Here is a 14034-nt window from a genome sequence, read left to right on the forward strand (position 1 = left end):
CCTCAAAGCCCCCTCCACCGCAGGATTCCCCCTCTCCCTCTCCTCCCTCCCTTCCCCGGAGATCGGAGGCTGCACAGGAACGGATCTGTCCTGTGCAGCCTCTAACAGGCTCCTGCCTGTCATGTGACAGCGATCCCCGGCCGCTGATTGGCCGGGGATCGCTAATCTGGTACAACGCTGCTACTGTTAGCAGCGTTGTACAAATGTAAACAAAGCGGATTATTTCCGCTTGTGTTTAGATTTAGCCTGAGAGCCGCGATCGGCGGCCCGCAGGCTATTCACGGAGCCCCCCGCCGTGAATTGACAGGAAGCAGCCGCTCGCGCGAGCGGCTGTTTCCTGATTAATTAGCCTGCAGCCGGCGACGCAGATCTGCGTCGCTGGTCCTGCAGCTGCCACTTTGCCGACGCGCGTTATGAGTGCGCGGTCGGCAAGTGGTTAAATAACAGATTCCAGATGTCTACTTAGAATGAGTGTAGGGGTACAATAGTATGAACACATTCCTGCAAAGGGTTAAATGTAAGATTTTTTTTTTTTTAAAGGGATCCTCTAGACACAGAGGACACCATATTAATTTCCCAGTTGCTTGGCTGTCCTACTGATCTTCTGCTTCTAATATGTTAAGCAACATTTTCAACCACCCACCTTTGTAATGAAGACAATAATAACCATGTCAGTTGGTATTGCCCAAGGAAAGGGGCGCCATTGCTCATAGATGACTAGCCAATGCCTGCCTATATGAGCCAATTAGCAGTTAATAAACTCATATCTCATTTAAGCATCATAAAAAATGGTCGATTGTGTGCTTAGAAGAGTTTAAGGTTTTGCAGTTTGAAATAATGGATGTCTGGCAATCACCCTAGAAATTTGTAGCACTAAATTCAACATGAAAATTCTCTTTAAAGAGACACTGAAGCGGAAAAAAAAATTATGATATAAGGATCTATTTGTGTAGTACAGCTATTATCTCAAGTGTCTGACATTGTACTGTTTTTTCTTCTGCAGAGGACAGTTCAAAAGTTCACTAGCCTGCTCTGTAAAATCATTTAGAATGCTGAGTAGTGTGTAAACTGAAAATATTAGAGAATGAGGCAATGTTATAAAAGAAAAAAAAAAAAAACACAAAAAAAACTATATAACTGAAAATAAAAATGAGAATATTTTCTTTGCTTCTAATGTTCTACTAATTATCTGTACTACACAACCAATTCATTATATCATACATTTTTTTCCGCTTCAGTGTCTCTTCAAGAAAAACATTAACATTTGGAAAACGCCTTCTCTGGTAACATTTTAGCTTTAACCTCCTTAGCAGTAACCCCCGAGTCAGGCTCGGGACAGAAATCCGCAGCACAGAGCGGTAACCCCGAGTTGCATCCATCGGAGGTGTGGAATGTGCAGGGCTACCACAGATCTATCTAGCGGTATGATTTTTATGGTCTGAAAACTTGCGAAAAAACTGCACTGCTTTTGGAAAACAAATCTGGAAATAATAATACTGCCAGGGAGGTCAAGAAGGCAAATGAGTGGACTTGGTTTCCTACACTTCTCAAGTATCATACAGTCAAAGGTGTACACATCAGTAGAAAACCTCTTTAAAACATCCATTTATGTCTGCCAGGGGTATGCGCAATATGATAAAATATATAACTGCAAATTGTGAAGGTTTTTGGTGCTACTGTGTATGATGTAAATATGTTTTGAATTTGAATTTCTCTATTATGAATAAGTTTCGAATTTGTCTAGTATGCAATTAAAAACAGGAAGATATGGGCAGCCATTTGTGTAGGATTAAAGCTTTGTATACACTTTCAGTGGCGTAGCTAGGGTATTTGACACCCGGTGCGGATAGTTTACAACCCCCCCCCCCAGGAAAAATGAAGTGCAGCAGGGCAAAAAAAATGGGTGTGGCCATGACATCACATGGGCGGGCCTAACTGTAATGTAACTACCAGTAAGGCGGTGGGCTAATATAGGAAGCCAGAATAGTTGCACCCAGCATAGGTTAGATAGGTAGGTGCCTCCAATATAGGTAGCCAGTATAGTTGCCACCAGTATGGGCTGGGCTAGGTAGGTAGGTAGGTGCCCCCAATACAGGTTAGATAAGTAGGTGCCCCCAGTATAAGTTAGATAGGTAGGTGCCCCAGTATAGATTACATAGGTAGCTACCCCCCAGTATAGGTTAATTAGGTAGGTGCCCCCATTATAGGTTAGATAGGTAGGTGCCCCCCATTATAGGTTAGATAGGTAGGTGCCCCCCATTATAGGTTAGATAGGTAGCTGCCCCTCAGCATAGGTTAGATGAGGTAAGTGCCCCCCATTATAGGTTAGATGAGGTAGGTGCCACCCAGTATAGGTTAGGTAGGTAGGTCCCCCCCCCCATAATGGAGGGGGGAGTAAGCCGCAGGGAGGGCAGCCCGACCTCTCCCTCCCTTCCTCCCCCCTCCGACTGCAGAGTTAGTGCAGGGAAGCGCTGTAAATAGTCAGATCTCACCTCCCTGGTTCCAATGACCACTCACTCGCCGCCAGTCTCCTCCTCCTCTTGCATAGACGCTGATACACACACTGCTTCCTGTTTAGCAGGAAGCAGCGTGTGTAACAGCGTCTATGCAGAGGAGACTGGCGACGATTGGAACCAGGGAGGTGAGTTCTGACTATTTACAGCGCTTCCCTGCGGAGGGGGGCACGGAGGCCGGCCCAGTGAGAGGAAGGGAGGGAAAGGTCGGGCTGCCCTCCCCCGCAGCTGACTTCCCCCTCCATTACAGCGCACCCCCTCCCTCATCGCTCAGGGCTTCCGGGGTCACCCCACCTGGTGCGGGACAAACTCCCCGCCCCCCCTTACTACGCTTGAGTACACTTTAAAGAGACTAACAAAATTTTCAGCCTTATTTCTTCTATCCTATATGTTCCTATAGCTGTTCTAATGTGCTCTGTCTTACTGCAGCCTTTCCTATTTGCACAGTGGCTGTATTATCTCTGTTATATGATATAATCTTCTCTCCTCTGTCGGGCTGAGGCAGTCAGGCTGGAATGTGCTGTGCTGCTTGTGATTGGATAGAAGCTTTAGACACCCTCTCCAGGCCCCCTGCACACTCTGTATGACTCACACACTGAGCTACTCTGCGTATCACTTGCCATGTCTTTTGTTTGTAAACACTGCATTAAAATGGCAATTACAAGCCAGGATTGCAGCAGGGAGAGGCGGAAACAGCACAGAGGGGCCCAGGAGAACGTAATGAATAGAATGGTATGCTTTTTATGGTAAGAATTTTACAGTGCAGATTCTCTTTAAATTCAGCCGAGGTAGCTACTCAAAACTGCTGTGGGAGAAAATCCAGTGTGTGTATTGCAACTTCAATACATGTGTGAGAGATACAGTGTGCCAGATCATCCCACCACAAGCCCCGCCCAATTTTATTGTTCTCTTCCTCGCTCTGTCCCCTCAGTCGTGTGCCACAGTTAAGCTGAATTTAACAGTCCATCAGTGTCTGAAAACACCATTTTTGAGTGACAGTCAGCTGCTTTACTGTATCTGGCAAGGGGAGCACGCACTGAGTTCCCTTATTCAAATCCCAGGGCACTATCTCCCTGTGTCTGTGTGGGTTTCTTCTGGTCACCCCAGTTTCCTCCCACATCCCAAAAACATAAGTTAATTGGCTTTCCCCTAAATTGGCCCAAGGCTACGTTAAGGGCTCTGCCTCTGACACAGGAGACCTGGGTTTGAAAATATCATCTCTTTCTGTTTAGTAAGCCAGCAAATATTCAGTAGACATTGGGCAAGACTCCCTAAAACTTCCACAGGCCATAGAGTACATCCTAGTGGCTGCAGCTCTAGCGCTTTGAGTCCGCCAGGAGAAAAGCGCGATACAAATGCTATTTGGCTCCCTTGAGGGACAGTTAGAGACAAAATATGAAATAATAATGAAAGGGACACCTGTAATCTGCAAAGGACAATGATTTTAAACCCGTAAAAGAAAAAAGAAATATTAGTAAAATTTACTTAAATATTAAGTAAAATTTACTGCTCAGAGTCAAAAAGCTCTCTCTGTTAAAGGTCAGGGATTCTCCAACATAGCACAAGGGTTACAAAAAGCATTAAAGAAGCAAACCATTTCATTAACACTTATTTGTATTTCCTTCACAACTACTTCTCATTTAGTTTGAACAGTTTGTACAGTTCAGAACAAAACAAGATACTTCATTATCAATGTGTTTAGAAGTCAGGACCCACCACAGAAATGAACACTACTGCACCTTCTGAACTGGAACACCTTGGCCAGCACTACCAAACGTCAGCAATTGGGATCCTTAGTAGCATCAGCCATGAAGAACTTGGTCACCGCTGATTAACCCCCCCCCCCCCCCCCGTCTCCTTAGGGATGACATATGATTGCCAAGTGCAACTAGTGGCACTGTAGTATGGCAGCCTCGGCTCTTGGCTTTCAGACATTATCCCCCCCCATCCTTCCAGTACCTGTATGAGCCAAAACCAATTCCAGGTACAAACCACCATTTGTGCTTGGCAAAATAAATGGTTCTGATTTAGATATTGTTAGATATAAGTTTAAGGAAAGCTATATGACCAGTTGAGTAGCCACTAGAAATATTCTAGATCAGTGGTCCTCAAACTACAGCCCACAGGCCGAATGCGGCGTGCTGAGGCTTTTTCATCGCCCCCTCCCCCCACCACCACAAAATGTATTACTTATAGATGAGGCCTGCTGCGCCTATTGGGGGCTCGCATACAGAATTGCTGTGCTGGCACCACCCATCCATATAGAAGCCCGCAAGCAGATCTTCGCTGGCTTCCAATCCAATTCTGCATCAGGTTACACATGCAGTGTCGGCTGTCCAAATGGTTGGCAGGTTGTCACCTGGGTATGCATCACTATCTGGTGCGCAAAGACGTTCCTGGGATGCCGCGTGATTCAATAGCTGCTGCTGGGAGTTCTCCTCTGGACATGATGTGGGATGGGAGAATTAGAGGTAATATAATGCAAAGACTTTTTCCCATAAGGACCATAGTGGGTAGGGTGCTTGAATAAGCAGATGGACAGACTTAAATTGAGTACTATGTGATTTTGGAGATAGATTACATTATTGTTGGAAGTGTGTGTGTGTTGAGGACTCTTAAAGGGATACTGTAGGGGGGTCGGGGGAAAATAAGTTGAAGTTACCCGGGGCTTCTAATGGTCCCCCGCAGACATCCTGTGCCCGCGCAGCCACTCACCGATGCTCCGGCCCTGCCTCCAGTTCACTTCTGGAATTTCTGACTTTAAAGTCAGAAAACCACTGCGCCTGCATTGCCGTGTCCTCGCTCCCGCTGATGGCACCAGGAGCATACTGCGCAGACCAAAGACCATATTGGACTTGTGCAATACACTCCTGGTGACATCAGCGGGAGCGAGGACACGGCAATGCAGGCGCAGGGGTTTTCTGACTTTAAAGTCAGAAATTCCAGAAGTGAACTGGAGGTGGGGCCGGAGCATCGGTGAGTGGCTGCGCGGGCACAGGATGTCTGCGGGGGACCATTAGAAGCCCCGGGTAACTTCAACTCATTTTCCCCCGACCCCCTACAGTATCCCTTTAAGAATATTCATTGTCTGGGGTGTTTGGATAGGGTATGTTTTGCTCAATGATATTGTGTGGGCTGGTGCTTCACGGGTTGGGAGTAGGAGGGGGGGGGGGGGGGGTTGTGGTAATATACCTCGGCTTAAAAAAAATGTTGTGTGTGTGTGGGGAGGGGGGGAAAGAAAGAGGGGTGGGTACTTTTCAGGCTGCAGTTCGTGCAATTACTGGATTCAGGGGTTACTGCAGGCTGAAAATAAGAGAAGAAACATGAGGGCTGCGCGTGTGTTTTTCAACATAATTTTACGCATGCTCCGGCCCCTAAGCAGTCTGAAGTATGTTGACCCGGCCCTTAACCGAAAACGTTTTGGGACCCTTGTTCTAGATTGTTAGCTCACAAAGGCAGGGACCTACTAGTGTTTCCTGTTTCTGTGTATTTAATTAAATGAACATGTACCATTATTGGTGAGGTTTATAAAGTACACATCAATTGCATTTGTACTTGTGTTGCTAAATTTCCCCATTATTGTAGGCTTTTGTACACTCTACAATGCTACAGAAGATGTTGGTGCTATATAAATAAAGACATAAGCATTATATTAAAATAATAGATATAAAAAAGCAGCAACTCATTAACAGTCATTTAGAAATTCTAGGACAGACTGATTGCTCTTCCACATATCCTTCAGCCCTGCTTCCGGACATTAAAACGTTTCTAACATATTTTAAGTACTGCAAAACAGTAGAGGACCCGCAACATCCACATACGAATGGCCTGAGGGAGCCAGGAACCAGAAGGCTCAGCAAACAGTAAAAAAGAAAGTTCCGCTACACCAAAGGCTGGGTGAAAAAACGTTTCTCCATTTATTGGTAACTTCAGTGGATCAAGCTATGATTAAGGAGCCATGAGCTCCGATACGCGTGAGCTCTTTTAACCATTTTTTGTATCCACTGAAGTTACCAATAAATGGAGAAACGTTTTTTCACCCAGCCTTTGGTGTAGCGGAACTTTCTTTTTTACTATATTTTAAGTACTATAGCATTTCTTTAATTTGGTAAAATAATTATGACAATTACCCCACTAAACTGAAGTGTGCACATTCTAGGTGTTGCACCCAGTGACCGGTTAACATGTATGCAACCTGATAAGCAAACACTTTTAGAGTCTATTGATGAAGAGCCCCACGCACTTCTGATGCCATTCAACTAAGATAATTTTTACTCATACAATCTCACATAATATTACATAAAGACATCAATTGGAACTTTCTGGAACTCTGCCATAGTGCATAGCACTCTAGTCTTGCAGTGCTGGGGTCCCAAGTTCAAATCTGGGCCAGGACACCATGTGCATGGAGTCTGAATAATCACCCTGTATTTTGAACAGGTTAAACAATAAAACCCCCAAAACTTTTTAATCATGCTTCACAAACTGATTTCTAGTTCTTTTTTCTTTAAAATTATTATTTCAAACAGGCAAATGTTTTTCAAACTGCGGCACAGAGGTCTGAAGGCCTGATAAGGGCAAAAAGGGCGCCGGACATTTAGACATAGGCCACAATTAATCAAGCATTACCGAATTTGGTAATGCAGAAAACAGTTGACTTTACCGAGCACTTAGGAAAATGTCAATTCATCAAGGCTGTTACCGCATGAAAAGCTTAAATTAAATTAAAGAGCAGTGAGGTAAATTACCAACTTGTTCGGTAAATACCTAAACAAATGTCAGTAAATGTCAATTCATCAAGGTTACAGCTTGCAGTATCAGCTTTCAGGCTTTGTTCACATTGTGTTCCATCCGCGTTGGCAGGTTTTTGAAGTGTTTTTTTTTTCCATTTCCCTGGGTTGGACTGTTTTCTTAAGCACTTTTCTAAGCGCTTTTGCAGAGCGATTGTGTTTTTTTCACTTTCTGACATCAGACAGGAAGTGAACTCTTTGATCCGGAAAATAATAAATACAATATATTTATTCTTAAAAATGCAAACGCAATTGCTGCACAAAGCAATTTTGTGAGCGTTTTCCTATACCTTTCATTGAGGTGGAATCGCCTCAAAAATGGCCCAAGCACAGCTTATCTGTAACATCTGCGGATGCGGGCACGGCGGGTGTCTTCACAGCCGCCTCGGTTCCCTGTTCGGAGGTTTTTTTTCGTTCCGTCGGCGTCTAGCACGCCGAGGACGGAATTGTCTTTGACACATAGGGTTGCTGTTTCTGGCAGCGCGCGTAGACAGGACCTTTATGCTGAGAGGAGGCGTGTCAGCTGACCCGCTGGTCGGCTGACGTCAGAGGGGAATCACGCCGCTCTGGATTGGTGGATTGTGGTGGGCGCGGCTATGAGGTCTCCTCTGCTTCTTAAGCCTTCTCTGTTCACTCGCAACCTGTCTGCGGTTGCGAATACATATGTGTTAGCGCTCAGACCTTGTATCCAAGGTAGTGGATCCACTAGTATCCAATGTGCTTTGATCTGGGAGGAAACCAGGGATTTTACACAAGACTAGGATTATTGTATTACTGTATATTTGATATTCTGTGTATGACTCTGGCTAATCTCTGACTCCGCTCTTGCTTACTGATTCTGTACCACTGCCTATCTGAGTTGCTGAACTGCTGCCTGAATACTTACTACTCTCTTGCCTACTGATTCTGTACTGTATCTGCCTCTCAGTTGCCGAACTAAGCCTGTCTGACCTCTCCACTCACCAGTGGGCCCTTGCCACTGGTGAGGTGTTATTATTATAGTACCCACCAGCTCCTCTGGTGAGGTTCTGCCAAACTAATCAGTCTGCTGTTACAAACAGGTTTTTGTTAATGGGTTTCGGTAAATTACCGAACTTGTACAGCACCTGTGAAAATCGTGATGAATTAGCAAAACAAAAAAAAAGTCTAAAATACTGAATGCGGTATTTTAAGGGCTTGCTTTTTTTTTATCGAACAGCCATTGAAGAATTGAAGCCATAGACTAACGTGAATTATGTCTATAGTAGAGCTCAGAGGGTAATCTGTGTGCCAGCAAAAGACGGAAGCATGGCGGCCTGGTGGGGGAATAGTGATTAACACCACTGGAAAATTGGCAATATCAGGGTGAGCAGTTTTACTGCTTAACCTAGCGCCCAAATTTCCCAGGTGCCCTTTTTGCTTGTATGTCTGAGGACCAGCTGATGTCATTATGCAGTATTTGAGATTGTGCAAGTAACAATGTAAAAGTATCTTTATATAAACTTACTATGTTGTAATCATATTTGCTAACTCGTGCGGATTTCTAGTAAGCTGTAAAAACAACCTGTATAATGCCTTTTACTTTAGTAAAAAACATAGATGTGCTTCTGTATTCATAATATCAAGTCTGGAAAGATAACAATAGTGTGTGAAATGTATAACCTAATCTAGATGGGGTCCAGATGGTTAAGTTCTAGAAAAAAAAAATACATAAGACGCTAAGACAGTGACCAGTCTGACATTGCTATCAAAACTCATGAAGCAAAAGTAAGAAAGCAAACAATGAGAATTCTTGGTTTGGGCCTCTAGTCCAGTTTTCAAGCAGTTTTGCTTTAATTACTATAGGTTTTCATAAATTTGCCCCACATTCTACTTCTTTGATCTTAGACTAGAAAAGTTTTTGCTCATGACCATTAAAAGCTGAGTACAGTTTACAGTTCCATCTGGAGTCAAACATACACAGACCACCAAGATAAAAAATTACTTGTTTGCCTAAAACCAAAGTACAGTACATTTTTTCCATCTTTATATTCAATATTATTTTGAAGTCCAAGAGAAACAGCCATGCCAGGCAAGTATGATTTTCCATTAGAGCAGGTTTTGACTGGGTATTCACATTCCAAATGGCAGGATTACCTCTGTTGCATATTTAAAACCATGACAATAGAATGAATCACAAAAAACTTCGTGAGATATGGAAATTAATATTTTATTAATTCTTTTTAAGGCTTTTTATTTTAGTAAAAATTGTACTCTGCTACTTTCCACCACTTGGAGGTATGTACCGTATAAAGCTAACCAGGCCCATGAAGAACACTAGCATATACATAACAACTATGTCTTTGTTATACGTTTCTGCATGTTTTAATTGTTTAAGCATGACCATAATCAATACTGAATGCTACATAGAATGTTCACCCAAGTATCTCTTGCAGGAAGTAGTGCAAAATAATCATAAGTTACGCAATATTGTACAGTGAGATTTTGAATGTCATAATTTCTGAGTTTTTTAAGTGAGAACTGGTGACAAAAGATCAGCAGGAAACCTGTCCACAAACGATCAACTTCTCAGATGTTAATCAGACTTAGTCTTCTGCATTCATAAACCATTCCGTTATGGTTTTGACACTGCCAGGATCTGACAAGCAATAGGCTCATGACTGAACCAAAGGGCATATCCTACTTAACAGGTTTATGGTTCTCAATCAGAGGTTTAACTTTTCAAGCGATCCAGTTGTGTCTATTCCAATCTTTAGAATCCGTGTACTCGACCAAAGATGAAAGTATATGCTAGCGTGTAAAAATAGTATAGTGGGCCACAAATATGCAGTACTTTGGGAATGTAATAGATACTTTCTTTAACCTGAAAGGACTGAATAATACAACACAATGTTCTGTATAGGCCTGTCCCTCTATATTTAATTTTTTCTTCAAAATAAAGTTTTTTTTTCTCATACTTAAAATATCATCATCAGTAAAGCACATATTTTGATGTGATCAACTGCCATATATGCAGTGAACTTGTAATGGCACATTTGTGAGCAAGTGGTCAGATGCCCAACAAAATGTGAATGTGGCCTCTCACTGATTAACACAAATGGTTTGAATGCTCACTCATGGCCCCCTATTAACCCACAACTATTGCCTATAATAGTTACCTGTTCTTGCAGGTAATCTCTTCACTGGAAATAGAGGCGGAAACATATAAAATGGTTCTGTGACATCATAGATACAATATTGTTTGTAAACAGAAATATGGAAATTTTACTAATAATTCCCTTTTGTAGCGCTCATATGCTTCTTAACCCACTCAGCATGAACAAATGTTTGCCCTGAAGCTGACAATTTCCATAGTGTTAATAACTGTGTGGTACTTGTTTATGTAAATACAATGATTTATTCATAAACACACAAAAGATTACCCCATCCCTTTCATGTCAAACATGAACATCCAACTGAGGATTCTAATTTCTTGTTCTACAGGGCTTCCAGGGGGATGAATAAATTCTAAGGCAAGACTCTAGTGCATTTGTCTTTCCGTAGCCCCAGCCTTAAAGAGAACCCGAGGTGTGTTTAAAGAATGTTATCTGCATACAGAGGCTGGATCTGCCTATACAGCCCAGCCTCTGTTGCTATCCCAAACCCCACTAAGGTCCCCCCTGCACTCTGCAATCGCTCATAAATCACAGCCGTGCTGTGAGAGGCTGTGTTTACATCTGTAGTGTCAGTCTCAGCTGCTCCCCCGCCTCCTGCTTAGCTCCGGTCCCTGCCCCCGTCCCTTCCCTCTAATCAGCAGGGAGGGAAGGGATGCAGGTGGGGACTGGAGTTCTGCAGGAGGCGGGGAGAGCAGCAGACTGACACTACAGAGAAACACAACCAGCTCTGACAAGCTGTTTGTCAGCAGCGTTGCTGTGATTTATGAGGGATTGCAGAGTGCAGGGGGACCTTAGGGGGGTTTGGGATAGCAACAGAGGCTGGGCTGTAAAGGCAGATCCAGCCTCTGTATGCAGATAAAATTCTTCAAACCCACCTCGGGTTCTCTTTAAAGTGAATTTGTGAGGACAGAAATATGGGAAAGGTGCAGTACAGCAAGTACATGTCCCTTTGAAATGGTATTGCAAAGTTCCTGCATTGGGGTGTGATAAATAAATGGCTATCCATTTAGTAATTAGCTGTTTTTTGACCTATGGAATTTATGGAATATTAATGCTTGCTGAAAAGAGGAACTTTACTTTCACTGCCGGGGTTGCTGGAAAGGGACTTGTATGAATACCATCTTTTCTGCTGCCAGACTTCAGGAGCAGGAAACTAGTACACTAAACCACTTGAGTATGGGTTGATATTGTTACTAGATTTGTATAATGGAGAACACTTATTTTACTGTACTTTTTTTTAACATTCAAGAATGTTCTAAAAAAACATTATTGGATTTATTTTTACTGTTTGGTTACTAATTTTAGGGTTGCAACCATTCAATTATGTGCATGCAAGGGTTGTAGTGAAAGTAATGCCGGTTTCATTTTCTTCCCAACATATACACCCAAATGTTATGCTTTTACATCACCAGATAGGACTCTTGCTGCATGACGGACAAAAGTTCTGAACTTCTCTAGGTATTGCAGGACCACGGATATGCAGCAGAAATCGGGAGCTGCCACCAAGTGCTTGACCAAAAGAAGGCTGTACTGCAAAAAAACAAAACTCCTCCTACTACACAGTTTTTCTACCAAACTGATATGGCCTTCAAAACTGCTTGAACCATCTTCACACATTACTCTCATCTATTACCGCCTTGCCGTACACATTTCTGAGCCTTTTGTGAATAACGAACACAGTACTTCTTTCTTTGGTGAAAGCACAATAGCTGCTTCTGGTTTTTCTCTGCTCCTATACATGTCTCTGAAACATCTACAAATAGAGAAATGATGTCAGCCACGCAGTACAAGCTACTCTATCCTGTGTTGCAAAAGCAACAAATTTGTTAAAAACTTTTTATAGGAAATGCCAGGAATGTATTTCAATACAACCCTCATACACCTGTAATAGATGGGGAACTGGTATTCACAACTTTAATACAAAATTCAGCCAAGGCTTCTCCAATATTTCTTTCATTACAAGATCACATTCAAGTCAAAAATGTTTGTTTTAAAACATTTAAAAGATATTGGAGTTCTAAAAATTTGTAAAGATTAATTAAATGAGAATGAGTGGTTTCTGTATTTAACCCAATAGAAGTTAATCATGTGTCTATGGTAAGTCTTTGCCACCAATAGGAAAGATGAACTGCACATAATTTCTATTAAGGTTCTACAGCTTACAGCGGGGGTATTCTCCCTTGTGTCCTCATGAATCAAACATTCTGACAGCTGGCGTGATTCCACAAAAGTGCAAATACAGGTAGGGTCTCATAAATAGGTCCTTTTGGCTGCCAAGCATGCATTCACTTGGACATCAATAACTCATTGCTAACCATCCCCAGCGCCAAAGTGTGACAGTAGAAGATTTTTACTACAGGACTTAAACAGTAATTGCCATGATATAGCAGTTCTGCATGATGTACCCTTTCCAAGTACCTATGATTAGTGTGTTATGAACAGAAAAATAAAATAAACACCGCTCTCAAATCGATCTGCATCTATATAAACTATAGATTCAAAGTTCTCCTTCAGTTATTTCAGCTCATTCACTTGATCGCTGTCCCCATGGTGCTTTACGATTGTTATTTTAGTGTTGTGCTCTGGATTGAAATCTTAACATTGAAGTTCTCCATTGGTCCAATATAGTTCATCTGTACTGTATCAAGTAGAGTAGTTGTCACCGTTCATCAGCCTGTCTGTGATCACTTCTCTATGGACCACGTGTGCGGTGAAGATGAGGAAATGCATTTTTGTGTCCAAAGTTACATGACTCTGCCTCCCCACGTAAAAAGTTTTTTTGCTTTTTAAAGTTTTTTTTTTTTCTTCTTTTGAGATTCAGTGGCTTTCCCAAGTATTTTTCTAGTATGTGGACAATAGGTCTGCTGCATTTTCAGCGAAAGTTCAGCTGAGACATAGAAAACTAATTGTCAGCGAGTGACCATGTGGAGCTTAGAGTGAGTCTTCACATGGTGTTGGCTGGGATCCAAAGGGCTTTGTTCTGTTCTTGTTCCACATTAGCCAGTATCTGAGTGCAAATGCTGAACAGGGCACCTCCTTGAATAACAGCTGCAAAAAGGGGATTTAAAGCAATATGTGAAAAAGGAATACAACAGATAAAGTCACCACAAAAAGAATGGAGATTATGGAGATAAAGCACATTTCATTTTAACACAGCCAGTAGTGGAGAAGGTTTTATTTAGTTACATTATGATGACGAATGGAAGTGCAGATATGGGTGAACAACGACAGCACCAATAATAAAGGTCACACTACTACTTCATGTGTATATGACAAGACCTCTTTCAGTCTGTATGGTTAGGATCAAAAAGTTTACACCCAAAGTCCCGCTATGACAACGTAATGTAACATTTAAAAAACATGTTTAAACATACATATAAGTACATTTGTTCCAAAGTAATATGCACTGCAAAATACTCCCCCGCCCCCATCCCCCCCCCCCCCCCTTGTAGCAGACAGTTATCAATCTGATGGCTCTTAACCTTTTACTGACTCCTTAACAAGGGTGTATATAAAAAGTCGCCTGCCCAGCATGCACTCTCCTTGGTAGCTGGGCTGTACCACTACCATTTGGGAAGTGCTTTTGAAAATAAGGAA

The 14034-nt window shown here is 42.5% G+C and overlaps 1 protein-coding gene across 2 annotated transcripts in view; it reads right to left on the reverse strand.

The window, feature by feature from the left end:
* Positions 1-9475: 9475 nt before the first annotated feature.
* DLG5 (discs large MAGUK scaffold protein 5) overlaps positions 9476-14034 on the reverse strand; it is a 176044-nt gene continuing 171485 nt past the window's right edge. For both annotated transcript variants that reach the window (XM_068255433.1, XM_068255434.1), the window contains exon 33: positions 9476-13485. In XM_068255433.1, the coding sequence (XP_068111534.1) occupies positions 13382-13485 (104 nt within the window). In that variant the 3' untranslated portion in view covers positions 9476-13381. The remainder of the gene's footprint in view (positions 13486-14034) is intronic.

Source organism: Hyperolius riggenbachi, chromosome 10 (assembly GCF_040937935.1).
Source record: "Hyperolius riggenbachi isolate aHypRig1 chromosome 10, aHypRig1.pri, whole genome shotgun sequence".
Classification (NCBI taxonomy): domain Eukaryota; kingdom Metazoa; phylum Chordata; class Amphibia; order Anura; family Hyperoliidae; genus Hyperolius; species Hyperolius riggenbachi.